Source organism: Cervus canadensis, chromosome 28 (assembly GCF_019320065.1).
Source record: "Cervus canadensis isolate Bull #8, Minnesota chromosome 28, ASM1932006v1, whole genome shotgun sequence".
NCBI lineage: Eukaryota > Metazoa > Chordata > Mammalia > Artiodactyla > Cervidae > Cervus > Cervus canadensis.
Window position 1 is genome coordinate 23,147,289 of NC_057413.1, and position 13,306 is coordinate 23,160,594.

The 13,306-nt window shown below is 44.9% G+C and overlaps 1 protein-coding gene across 1 annotated transcript; it reads right to left on the reverse strand.

The window, feature by feature from the left end:
• Nucleotides 1-1,046: 1,046 nt before the first annotated feature.
• Nucleotides 1,047-13,069, reverse strand: BTN3A3 (butyrophilin subfamily 3 member A3). The gene is given in 12 exon segments (XM_043450746.1): nucleotides 1,047-1,257; nucleotides 1,259-1,929; nucleotides 3,699-3,725; nucleotides 4,200-4,226; nucleotides 4,617-4,643; nucleotides 4,727-4,747; nucleotides 4,928-5,128; nucleotides 6,177-6,458; nucleotides 7,833-8,180; nucleotides 8,415-8,504; nucleotides 11,471-11,542; nucleotides 12,926-13,069. Coding segments are annotated over 11 exon segments (1,788 nt in total). The 5' UTR covers nucleotides 11,505-11,542; nucleotides 12,926-13,069; the 3' UTR covers nucleotides 1,047-1,197.
• Between the last annotated feature and the right edge of the window lie 237 nt (nucleotides 13,070-13,306).

The window sequence follows — 13,306 nt, forward strand, 5'->3', positions numbered from 1 at the left end:
CCAGTGAGACCCATGATGGTCTTCTGGCCTCCAAAAATGTGAGATAATAAATTTATTTTTGTTTTAGGTCACAAAATTTGTGGCAAGTTATTATGGCAACAATAGAAAACTAATACAAGGGGGATTTTGTGAAAATATTGTGAGATGAATTGTAAAACTTGTGGTGAGTAAACTGTAGGGGCTTAAAATCTAGAAAAGATTCAGTTAAAGAGTGAGGATTATTAACATGTTTATTTAACAAATGTAACTTGACAACCACATGTCAGATAGAGGGAATACATTGGTGAACAAAATAGTTATGATGATGAAGAGTAACTTCTGCCTGGTACCCGTCAGCTGTAAGGATCATCCATTAACATCAATAACTGATCAGGCGTGGTAATATCCCTTTGCTAAAAATGGACTCTATTGTGTGATTAAAAATACCACTACAGTTCATCTGGTTTCATTCTTCCCAAATTCTTGTTCTACAGACAATCTTTAGGTATTAAGTTAGGCTTTCTAGACACCTTGAGCACAGGAGGATTGGTTCTGGCTCTGGGATTGCACATCATATTGACAGGGGGAGGAGTGAAGCAGGGCACACATGCCCTTTAGTAGTTAAGACTTTGGCCTTTAGTCCTTTTGCACTCCTGTGTATTCGTTCTCTGGACCAAGTCACCCTGACGAGCCAGCCCAATGAAGTACTGGACCTATAGCTGTGACAGTCGACCCTGAAGGAACCAAGTGGGGTGTGGCTTTCATAGGCACCTACAGTGATAGTTAACCTGGGGTGCCCTGGGAAGGAATGCTCAGGGCTGCACATGGTCCCTCCCTTACAGGGGCAATCGGGCTGGAAAACAGGCTAGGGGTAGAGGGTGGGTGGGTGGGGGACAGGGGCCCCGACAGCACTAACTTTTTGATTAATTATATAAGTTGCTTAACTTGGCCCTGCCTCAGTTTCCACACTTTTGAAATGAGGCTGTGACACAGGGTTGCTATGAGGAGTGAAACATTTAAAGCTAAAAACAAAACAAAACATTTAAAGCTTTTAGCGCAACACCCAGTACACTGTAAATCATCTGTAAATGTTTTATTATTCAATGGCCAGCCATCAGTTTACTAGCTAAGTGACCTCTAGGAAGTGAGACAATAAAGCAGTATCAAACTTAACTGTCCATATGGAATAAATAACTGTATGAATATTAGTAGAGTGCTTCACACTGTGTGTGCCTTTAGCATTTTATGGTTGCGATTTGTTGCTGCTGTCAGGGAAGAGACCCTCAGCTGCAGGCTGGGCAGGGAGAAGCAAGGACGTGACTTCAGCCTGAGGCTCTCCATTCTCATCGGCTGAGCCCAGGACCACTGGGGTTTCCAAGGAAAGGTCAGGCACTAGGTCAGGAGCCCCAGGACTCCCTGTTCCTGTTGACACTGGGCAAATGGTCAAGGCAGTGGGTTCCAAGGTCAAAATCCTGAAAACAGGCCACAGAGGCCCAGAAAAGGAGGTGTGTGGGAAGGTGTAGATATGAGATCCATCCACGGCGTTGTAGAAGGAGACTTCACCAGTCTCATAGTCCAGGAAAATCCCCACTCTTTCAGGAGGGCTGGCAACTGTCAGTTTGGTCCGGGGCTCAGTGAGAGCCCGGTAGTCATTCCCACCAGACAGCCCCATAGTCCAGAAGCCATTCTCCGGGGTCATTTTAATCCAGGATTTTCTCTCTACGTCCTCCCTGCATACCCCTACATGCCACTCTTTCCTGTCCCCAACCTCCACCTCCCAGTAATGTCTCCCTGACGTGAAGCTCTTGCAGCCAAGCACACAGTAGTGCCAATCAAATCGCTTGGGGTTGTCTGGCAGATTTTGGCGTTCCTCTGCCCGCTGCAGGCTCCTCTGGTCATCAGACACGAGCAGGATGGGGTTTGCTGTGTTGGGATCCAAAATCACATCCTCTGCAGAAAGTTTGGGGGGCGGGATTGTGGGTGAACCATTGTTCCTAGATCTCAGAGCCTGGGCCCTCAAGCCCTGGGTCTGGTTGAGGAAGCCCAAGTCCAGGGCTGGGTGCCCACAGCCTGCCCTGAATATGACCCTCCCAGCAACACCAGAGGAAAGCCCTAGGAGGCTTGTGTTCAGTAGGAAAGGGGAAAGTGATGAGCATCAGGGTCTGCTTAACGAACATCTAGAGCTGGCTCCTCCCAGCTACCTTTTTTCTGTTTCTCTCCCTGAAGTGACTCAGCCCACCTGTACTTCATAGGCATAGATGCTTGCTAAGTCGCTTCAGTAGTGTCCAACTCTTTGTGACCCAGTGGACTGTAACCTGCCAGGCTCCCCTGTCCATGGGATTCTCCAGGAAAGAATACTGGAGTGGTTTGCTGTGCCCTCTTGCTGGGGATCTTCCTGACCCAGGGATCAAACCCACATCTCCTGTATTAGCAGGTGGATTCTTTACTACTGGTGCCTCCTGGGAAGCTCATGCTCCATAGGCATATGGGCTTAAATTTCAATCCTTGTGCTACCACTCATGAAGTGAATGTCTTTTCTCTTTTTTCCATTGACCCAAGCTGTATAATATTTTAAGCCTCAACTTTCTTATCTGAAAAATGGGGCTAAAAAAATTACTAATCTTTAGATTAGAAGATAACACACGTTGTGTATTTGGTTCAGGGCCAGGCATGGAAGAAGTCCCTGATGTTTTAATAGCTGCCAGTCCTTTTCTGTGCTAAGGGGCATCATGTTGAGGGCTTCATGTGCTCCCAGACCTACTCTCCATGTTCTTCCACCCTCTTCTGGACCCCGGAAATTTGTCCTCTTTGGACAGTGACCCTGGGCTCCCTTGCCTCTGGTCACCTGTTGGGTTTGGTCAGTGGGAGGCACTAGCTGAAGATTGGAAGGAGCAAGAAGAGAGGCACAGCATTTATTTCCTCCTCCCCTTCTTCCCTGCCAGCTTCAGGGGGTGACGCTTGACCAAGGGGATGACTCATCTCAGGCTGCCCTCTCCGTGAGCTACAGGTTCCTGTGGGCCAAACACTCTCCTCCCCATCTCTTTAGGTCCAGCATGGTGACAGCACCCAACTGTTGTGAACCCTTGGGGACTGAATAGTCCTTCGTCAGTTTCCCTTTGCTCTCTTTCTTCCCTTTGTAAATAGTTTATTCTTTAAGCCCTCTTCAACCACCCATTTTGAATATACCATCTCTTTTTTCCTGGCTCAGGAAAAAAGAGATGGTATATTTTTCTTTTTTGACCAAGTACACATTCATTAACTCATTTAGTCTTTACCTCAACTCTCACATGAATAGCAACTACAATCATTGTCTACAAGTGAGGAGACTGAAGCTCAAAGCATCAAATAACTTGAGGACACACAGTGGCAAGAGGTGGCATATGGACCTTGCGAAAGGACATGACCTTTGAGCATTGCTTTCTTTCCTTGCTCACGTTGCATCTGCACTCTCACTGCAATATTAGTTCACCCTGCCTGTCCCTTCCCTCACCTCCACTGTTGATGCCTCTTCCTTCCCATAAAGATCTGTGGAAGCCCAGGAGAGCAATTCTCCCCAGTTCTCTGGGTACTCAGCGGAAGGCTGCTAGAGACTGAGATCTCCAACCAGAACTCTCCCAGTCCCAGGGACTTGCTGTCCCAGAATCTCAAGACGTGGAAAAGAAAAAGGGAATATGGTCCCTTGGGTTTTTGTCCTAGGGGATGTACAGTTATTCACTCACCAGCTTGGAAGAGGGCCTGCTTCCACTCTGAAAGAAGGGAGACACAAAGAGGAATGTTCATTAATTCTGATTTTTCCCTCACCCTTTCTCCTCACTGAGCCTTTCTGTGTCCCTTTCTTCAGTCTCTTCCGTCATCTATAGCTTGGGTAGATCAGGAATAAAACCTCTCAAAAATGGTGGATTTTCTTCACTTTACTGTGTTGGGGCTGCAGGTGACATGGCCAGGCTATACTAGGCTGTGTGTGTGTATGTGTGGGTGTGTGTATGGGTGTGGGTGTGTATGCTGGCAGAGCAGGGAGTGGTTAAACTGCCCAGACACTATATCTGAAGGTCCCCTCTGAGGCTGTAGAAAAGCAGGGGTGGTCCTCCCCATAAGAAATGAGCCTCTGGGTTAGATCTGAGTATTCCTACTGCAAATGCTGATGGGTCACACAGCAGGGAAAAGGTTTAAATGTTTATCTACCTGTGCCAGGAAACTCAGAGAACATCCGGGTCACTCACCTGGATAGGTTTGAGACTTCTCCCCACCTACAATGGAAGAAAGATAGAGACATCATCTGAACTCTGTCATTTCTGAGTCATTTCCTTTCTCTTACTTTTGCCTCATCTCGCCTTCTTTTTGACCACTCCACCCTTCCTACCTTCTGTCTCTGCCTGTTCAACTCTCACCTCCCCTCTCTTCTTTAGGAAAGGAGATTGAAGTCCCCTTTCTCTATTAAAAAAGGAAACACTCTCTATTCTCCCTACCAACTACTTCCCCCTCCCCAGTCACCCATATTTCTTTTCCTGGAAAAAAGGATCCAGAACATTCCTTCCTCCCAGGGCAGAGTTAGGGGCTGAGGAACCCAGCTGGAAAATATTCTGGCAGAGACAGACAGTCTTAGATGCGAATTTAGAGAAAATGTCAGAGCTACTCACGAGCCAGGAACTGGACCTTTCTCCACTCTGCAATGGAAGAAAAGCGGTGAGTCATTAAGTGGTAAGTCATAGGAAGATGAGCACGGGTCCCTGGGGGAATCAGAACTTACTGAGCTCATACTGGAGCGTCTCTGGAAAAGAAGCAGAAAAAAAAAAGTACTGTTATGGGGGTGGAAGGAGGAGGACCTCTAGAAAATAAATCTTAAGGATGACCAAGTGCTGGGTTGGGTGTGAGGGGTGGGGATGGGGTGAGATGATCCAGCTCCCTCCTGCAAAGCACGGGCCTTAGACTCCCTGTCCAGGTCAGATACCTTTTATTCTTTGTTCTTGCTCCTTTTCTGCCCAAGCTCTTTCTTTTTCCTTTATTGCTTTTTCTTTCTCCATGAATAGAGCCTCTTTTTCCTTCCTCTGTAGCCACAGCAAGTAACCAGCTCCAGCGAGAAGCAGCAGACAGACCGTCAGGGTCCCTGCAAAGGCAGCGATCCAGCTCTGGGCCCTCCTGAAGAACGGGTCTGCAATGGGATCCAGTCTTAGCCTCTCACCCTCAGGAGAGGGTTCACGGAGTTCATCTCCTGACGTCAAAATCTTTCTCTTCCTAAGTTCTCAGAGACCTTTAGGTAAGACTTCAGCAAGCCCTGCTAAGGTTTTATAGATACAGTACTAACATAATACCAGAACTTGTCCTGAAATGTCTTTCTCACATGTAAATGTGTTACTTAAGCATCATAATCAAGTTTTTTTCTACTTAAAATTTACAATATGTTACATTCACATGATTCCAGTATCAAGTAAAAGCACATAAAACATCATCTGAGTCTCCTGTCCACTCGCACAAGTTTTAATACACATTTCTCTAGTGTGTGAGGTTGGACACTCTTTCATGTGTTATTCCTTTTCTGTGAACTAAATATTCATATCTTTTGCTCTTTTTTCTACTGGTTTGTACTATATTTTAATGAGATTAGCATTTCCCCTAAATTATGAGTTGTACATGAACCCACCCACCCCCAACTTTGTCATTTGTCTTTGCTTAAGGATCCGATCTTCGCCACTTTTCTCCAGTTCCCATTGCCTGTCACCGTTCCTGGCACATAGGAAATTCTCAGTAAATCCTTGTGACATAAACAGGAGGAAAAAAAAAAAAAACTAGTTCTATAAAAGGCTCTGGAACTCAGCTCAATGACTCACTTTCACTGTATACCACAGAGAACCACACATCCCCCTTACTTTTCTTTTTTTAAAATTTATTAAAAAATTTTTTTATTTGTTTTTATACCTTTCTCTCCTTTAATACGGCTATACTAGATTTCAGTTGGTTAATGTTTAAGTTGTCATTTTGTCTAATTTTCTATAGATTAAATTTTACGTATGTCTCTTCTAAGGAATTTTTTTATTTTTTTTTATTTTTTATTTTTGTGGTGACTGCAGCCATGAAATTAAGGAATTTTTTTAAACTGAAGTATAATTGACTTCCTTATATTAGTCCCAGGTGTTCACATCCTTCTTCTTTCAACAGCCTTGGCTCCTCACAGTATACCTGCAACTAAGCAGGGTACTCACCTGCGATGGAAATCTGGGCTGTCTTTTCCTGATTGAGGAGGGGGTTTCTGATGATACAGGACACCCCTTCCCCAGAGCCGCTCTTCACGATTAGAGATGATGTGACTGCATACAGGCCTGCTCCATCCGCAGCCGGAGGTGCTGTCATCGCTGGCATGTTCTGGCCCTTGGCATCTCTCCACCGAATCTGGGGCTGGGGATACCAGCTGGCGGACTCACACCCCAGGTGGATCCCTCCATCCTCATGGCCCTTCACTTGAATGTGAAGATCAGAGCCCAGTGCTGTGGAAAGGATGAATGAGCCTCAATTCTTGGGACCATCCTGTATCAGTGAGGGTCTCAACAGGAATTGGATGGCACACTCAGATAATTAAACTAGAGTTTTCTAAAAAGCTGTTTGCCAAAGGGTGGTCATAGTGAGGAGAAAACTACATGGAATAGAGCAGTACTCCAGGGCCAGGAACAATGGAGTGCTACCACCCACCCCTAAACCCAAAGGGGAGTGAAGAGGGAGCTGTTTTGAAGACCTAAAGTGGGAGAGTCATGTAGAGAGAGCTTTCATAAGAGGACCTGTGATCTTCTGGAAGGGCATGTAGCCAGCTAGAGGTGGCCCTGCAGTAAGTAAGCCAGGGGCATAAATACCCTGACCCCTCTCTCTCCCTCCTTCTACCTTCTGCTATGGCTCCCCATGGACCAAACCCAGCCAGAAGCTACACGGCAAGAGAAAGAGTTACGCAATCCTTAACATGGAATATGAGTCTAGTCTTGGTGTTCTGTGGAACACAAGCAATTTCATAGAATATCAGCATCAGAGGGCCCTTTGTCACTATGACAGGTGAAGACAAAAGACCAACAACAATCATGTTTGAAGATAGAGAAAAATACGAGCACAGTCCCAAACATAACCTTGACCAAACATGCCCCTGTCCTGGCTGAGTGATGCCACTCCTTTACCAGTCCCAGACTAGCCTCACTCTAGTCTTCCTCCTGGATGAGATTTATGAAGTTATCCACCCACAGAAATATACCTCCTCCTCTGATAGCATCCCATCCAGAGCAAAGCCCACTTCCATAAACCTTGCCCTAAATCCCCTAACAGAAGCCCAAAGTCTATAACAAGTCTCCTCTGTCACCCTCTTCCCGAGACCCCTGTGCTCCCCCAGGGCATACACTGCTCCTCCTGCAGCAAGGATTGAAGTCAACTGGTCCAACTGCAAGTGTGCTCAGAGTGGGTGTGGTGTGGGGAACAATGACAGCCCAGATGCTGCCTTTACAGGTCAGCCTCCCAGGGCTCACGGCGGTGAGTACCTGGATGGGCCCCCAGAAGCCACCTGGAATGCAACTAAACCCAGACAACCATGCACCATCTCCAAGGAGATGTTTTCTTATCCTTCCCATCCTGACCTTCCAATTCCCAGCTTAGACCCTGGCAGTCGGCAGGAGGGAGCTCTTTACTTGACACAATAGCATACAGGAGGGGGTCTTCCTGGAGAACTGCTTCTTTCCTGAGGGTCTCGGACAAACAAAGTCAGAAGACAGAGGAGGCAGTTCCCGATGATCAGCCAAGAACTCTGAGAGGTGGATTTGGAGCAAAAACTCTGCATCTGCTCCTAGCTCCCAAGAGGAACACACTCAGAACAGAACCTGGAGGCTCACCTGCAACCTTCAGCTCCAATAAGGCTTTCTCGTAGAAGTTGCCGTCTTGGAAATAGCACAGGTAGTTTCCACTGTCAGAGGCTCTAACGTTGCGTATGCGGAGAACAGCTTTCCCTGCAGTGATGCCATCTCTTAAAATCTCAGTTCTCCCTTGGTACTCTGCCGTCTGTCTGTCTTCCACTTCCTTGCCATGTGCATACATGAAAACCACTTGCCTGAGGCTGGATCGCACCCACTTCAGTTCCATGGTCTCCGCGCTCATCTTCGGAGACAGGTGACAGGGCAGCTCGGCGTCTTCACCCACCATGACCAGGATGGGCCCAGGGGGTCCAATCACAGAAAACTGAGCTGGTCAGAAAAGGGGGGGCAGGGAATTCCATGAGGCCGTGATGGGAAGGGGGTGTCTCAGGCTTAGAAAAGCCTAGAGAGGAATAGGATCCTGACAGAAGGACATTTGTCTTCATGGCATGTGAGCCTTCAGTTTGCAACAGGACTTCAAGGAATGAGGGGATCAAAGGTTCTGACTGGGTGCCAACAGGTAATTATCTGCTTCCAATACAAAAAAGCAACATTGTTTCCTACCTGAGCAAGGAATGAGCAGCTGGTCAGAGATGAGGTAGATAAGGAGGTGGAATGGAAGGAAATCTAGGGACCAAGCCATTTTCATCAGAGCTGCAAACAGAGAGATGCCAGAGTCAGGCAGAAATACCACCTGGAAGAAGATGGAGAATTCTGTGTGGGAACCTCCACCTCCCCAGGGCCGACTCAAGGAGAAACACAGGATAAGTAGTGTGAGGACTGATGATCCTCCTCTGCCAAAATGTCTGCTTGGGAGTCTCTTCACCTTTAGTTCCCACATGGAAAATCTCCTGTAAAAATATGTATTTTAAATGTGCAGACAGTAACCCTAACCCATCAAGAAATCCTTGGCTCTACTGAGTATGTTCAGAATCTCTACACTCGTCCACACTTCCCCAGCTATATGAGGTCCAAGCCTCTACTATCACACCCTGATTAATATAAGACTCTCCTCTGTGGGTCCTCCGATTCTGCTTGTGTTCCCTATAGTCTCAATACAACATCCAGAACATTCCTTGAGTCACATCCTGTCACTCCTCTGCTCAGCACCTTCCGAGGGCTCCCATTTCATTCTGAGTAGACGCTGAAGTCCTTCCAATGGCTGGCAGGGCCCTCCTGGAGCTGCATGCTTCACTTCATCTCCAGGCACACTGTCCTTGCTACTGCTCCTTGGACAGAACATGACAGAAGACCTCGACCTCGACTCTTCCCTCTGCCTGGAACCCTCTTCCCCATATATCCACAAGCTCACTCTCTTGCCGCTTTCAAGTCTTTCCTTTAAAGTCAGTTCCTCTATGAGACCCTCTCTGATCACAGAATTGTGGCAAACTGTTCCCATCCCCCTCAGCTTCTCTCTTTTTCCTGTTGCATTTTCACCAGTGAACATATCATACGTTTATCGTCCACCTCCACCTGCTAGAATGTAAGTTCCACGAAGCAATGATGTTGGTCTATTTTGTTTCCTGATGTGTAAGACACTTGTAAGAATGGTGGTGGTTCACATGGAATCCTCAGTGAATATTTGTTGAATTAGTGAATGGATGAGGGCTTACATATTAAACCATCAATACTCACTAGCATTTCAGTTCAGTTTAGATGATCAGAATATTTGGGTGTCATCCAACTAATGAGAGGAGGGGAGGTGGAGAGTTTATGGAGATAAGCATTTTTCTGCATAATGATAATGCTCTTTTGGCCTGGCTTAGAGAGCAGAGCCTGGCCTCCTATGCTTCCACTGAGGACTTAGTTGTATTAAAGCATTTATTCTTATTTTTCAATAAAGTGGTTTCAAAGAGCAAGCCTATCCTGGACATGCAAGTGTTGCAACTTGGTAAACCTTTAGTGAACTCTTTTCACAACTGTTCTGGGAATTCCCTGGTGGTCCAGTGGTTAGGACTCTGCATTTTCACTGCCAGTTTTGATCCCTGGTTGAGGAACTAATCTCATGTGTGACCAAGAAAAAAAAAGTTCTTCGGGGGGAAACATCTGTTCTTTAGTGGGAGAAACATCTCTGGAAAGGAAATGGTTCTCTTTCTGTTTTCCCTTTCCTCCCATGTTTATCAATGCTCCTTGGCAGATGGCCTGCCTCTGGGCTCACCAGCAATGGATAATTTCCCTATCTTGGTCTTTGCACTGCTAGGGAAGTGCCTTTTAGGGGTGGAGATGTAATTTTTGGCACTTGCACGGAAGGGCAAATACGTCAACTTCCAAACACACAGCAGACCAGCACAGCTCACGCCTCTATGAAGTGCTGGGGTTCTTCCAGCTCAGAGGCAGGGCCCCTGCAACTCCCCAGTTCCAGCCCAGTGTTTCCAAATGTATCTTGGTCCATAAAAGCACCTCCACCTTATGTGATAAGAGAAGTGTGGGGCTCTTGCCAGCTAGCCAGGCTTGATTATAGCTGGAGTTCTAACTTGGCTTCCACTCCAACCACACCAGAGTTGTCGTCCTCCCTAGATAGTGGAGAGCCTGGGAGTTGACTATTTCAAGACAGGACTAAGAACTCCAGATGGAGCCCTTTCCCTCCTCCCATCATGTGTTCTTTCCTTTTCTGAAAATGTCAGATGGAATGGTGTGCTAACGAATGACTCAGGGTGTGCCCATCTGTCTCCTTTAGGCCCAACCCATGGCCATCACAAAGGTCACAATCACTCTCCCATCAGACTTTGGTCAAGATCCTGGCAGATTCCCTGGGTCAATCAGAGGCTGAACCTACCACTTCTTTTTTTTTTTTTTTTTTAAGTTTTGGCCAAGCTTCCCGGCTTGCAGGATCTGGACCACTGCCACTGAAAGTGCCTAATCCTAACCTCTGGACCTCCAGGGAAGTCCCATGAACCTACTACTTCTTAACCCCAAGGCGAGTGAATTGGAGAGTTAAGAATAAGGCCAGGTCTCACCCAGGCATTTTCATTCCTTCAACAAATGTTTATCGAGCACTCACTGTGTGCCAGACCCACTATGTGTTAGATGTTGGAAATGAAAAGGGTGTGGGAGGTAGGTCATGGCGCTATGATTCACCAGCTCTGTGATTTAAAAAACCTGTTTGAACTTCAGTTACTCATGACACATGATGAAACAGAAAGTTTAGAATGTACACAATTGACTTAGCAACTTCACTTCCGGATATCTGGTCTAGCAAAACACTTGCATGGGTGCAGAGAGAATTGTGTGTAAGGTTGACACTGAAATATTATTTTTAAAAGTAAAAAAAAAAAGGGTAAACAAGCTAACCAGCCACTCTAACCACTAACAGAAGACTGGTTAGTTAAATAAAGGCTGATCTGTATGAGGGAACTCAGTGTGGCAGTTAAGAGTAATTTATAGTCACTAACCCAGAAAATAAAGATATATTAAATAAAAAGCACACTGCAGAGAAAATTAATGATTATATTAAAACAGAAAACCTAAGTTATGAATTTGTATGTACCTGTTTATACCTTGGACATCTCTGGTGGCTCAGATGATAAAAAATCTGCCTGTAATGGAGGAGACTGGGTTCGATCCCTAGATTGGTAAGATCCCTTGGAGAAGGGCACGGCACCCCACTCCAGTATTCTTACCTGGAGAATCTGCATGGATGGAGGATGCTGGCATGCTACTGTCCAAATCACCTTAAAAGAGTTCATGCTAAACTGAAAATTGAAGATTGAATGAGAGACACTGTTGTGCTTTGCCTCCTACCTTCGAAAATTATTCGGATGTTTTCAGTTTTAAAAGTTTTCATGTTTTACTCAGCAATTAAAATTTTTTTACAAATGATTACTCTGACTGCAACATATTAGTGGTTCAGAAAATACCAACTCCTGTAAATCAACTGTATGTCAATAAATACATAAAATTTCTTCACACCAATTTGCCCTAAACAAACAAGTATAAGGCCTGCATTCATAGTACCTGCTACTCTTAAACCTGTGCCAAGAACTGTCTTTGAGAACAAGGCTGGCAGAGGGAGGTGAGTGGGTTGAGAAGGAGTTGGGAGCAGAAATATGTCCAGCTGGGAATTCTTGGGAGCCTGCATGAAACTCGGACATACCCTCAGACAAAAGATTGCCTTTTACCATATCTTATGCTCTTCAAAACTGCTCCCGAAGATGCTAGAGAGAGGACATTATTATTATTATTATCATTATTATATAGGTAACAATTTCAATGTTGTCTTCAGAGTGAAGAATATATTTTCACTAATTTTGGGGTTTTTTTTTTGTTTGTTTCTGATTATAGGCAACATCAAAACAGAGAAAAATATGAAGGAATAAAATTTAAATAATCTGTGATGGTAATCATATACTTTGCTTCATGGGACTATAAGGATTTCCAGAAGTATTTTGACCATAGATATATACTAAATGCCTGGAAGTTGTCAAAATCATCATTTGACCCAGAAATTCCACTTGTAGAAACTACTCTTAAAGAAAAAAAAGTCAAGTATTAAAACAAACATTCACGTTTAAAGCTGTTCATCATAAATAAGATTCAATAGCAAAATGTAGATGCAATTTAAAGCTCTGAATTAAATCCAGCTTTGTTACAATTAGAAATAAAAACTCTTTGTTAAAAACATGATTCCAAAAGCCCTTTCATGATTGGACAATGTGCTTGTATCCATTTTCCAACTGTTGCATATGTTGGTTCAGATTTTTTAAATTGCAAATAATTCTGTAATGAACATCTTTACATGCAAATCTTTAAGGCATATCTTTTTTCAGAATCTCTTAGAACACATTCCCAGAGATGACTAGGAGAGATAAGAGTCCTTTGCTCCTTTCTGATCACAGTGATCTCCTAAGAACATGCAGTCAGCAAGCTTTTTTCATTCACATTGTGACTCTCCCACAAATGCTCAAATTCAGGTCTTTAGCCTTTGCACTGTCCTGCTGTTTCCACCGCCTCATCCCCTGATTACAGCTCACTAGAGCCCTAATCACTTTCTTTGGGCAAGGCCCACTCTCAGCTCTTCAGCCTCCTTCTTCCCAGGGCTCATAGCCCTGGATTTTACCTATTTTCCCCACACTTACCTCTTGGCAATCCCATCTGAAAATTACAGCCCACAGAGTAAAGATAATTGATAGTTCCTCATTATAAATAAGAGTCTCTTTTCTCTGGAAGAAAGGAAAAAGAGAGATGCATGCTCACTCTGACAAAGAGTAACAGAGTCTGTCTGTGAAAGAATTAGTTTCTGATTGGCTCAGAGGGGTGTTTCTCATCAGTTGCTGGGCAGAAACCAGTGAGGAAGTTTGAAAACTGAAACTATTGGATTGTGGGGGGGAAAAAAAAACCCAGCCTAATTCTCACTTTGTATCACTCTGTGTTTCCTTAATTGAATCATTTATGCATATGTACGTTTGTATAAATCAGTATCTATTATATACACTTGCTTTATGTCTTACATATGATAA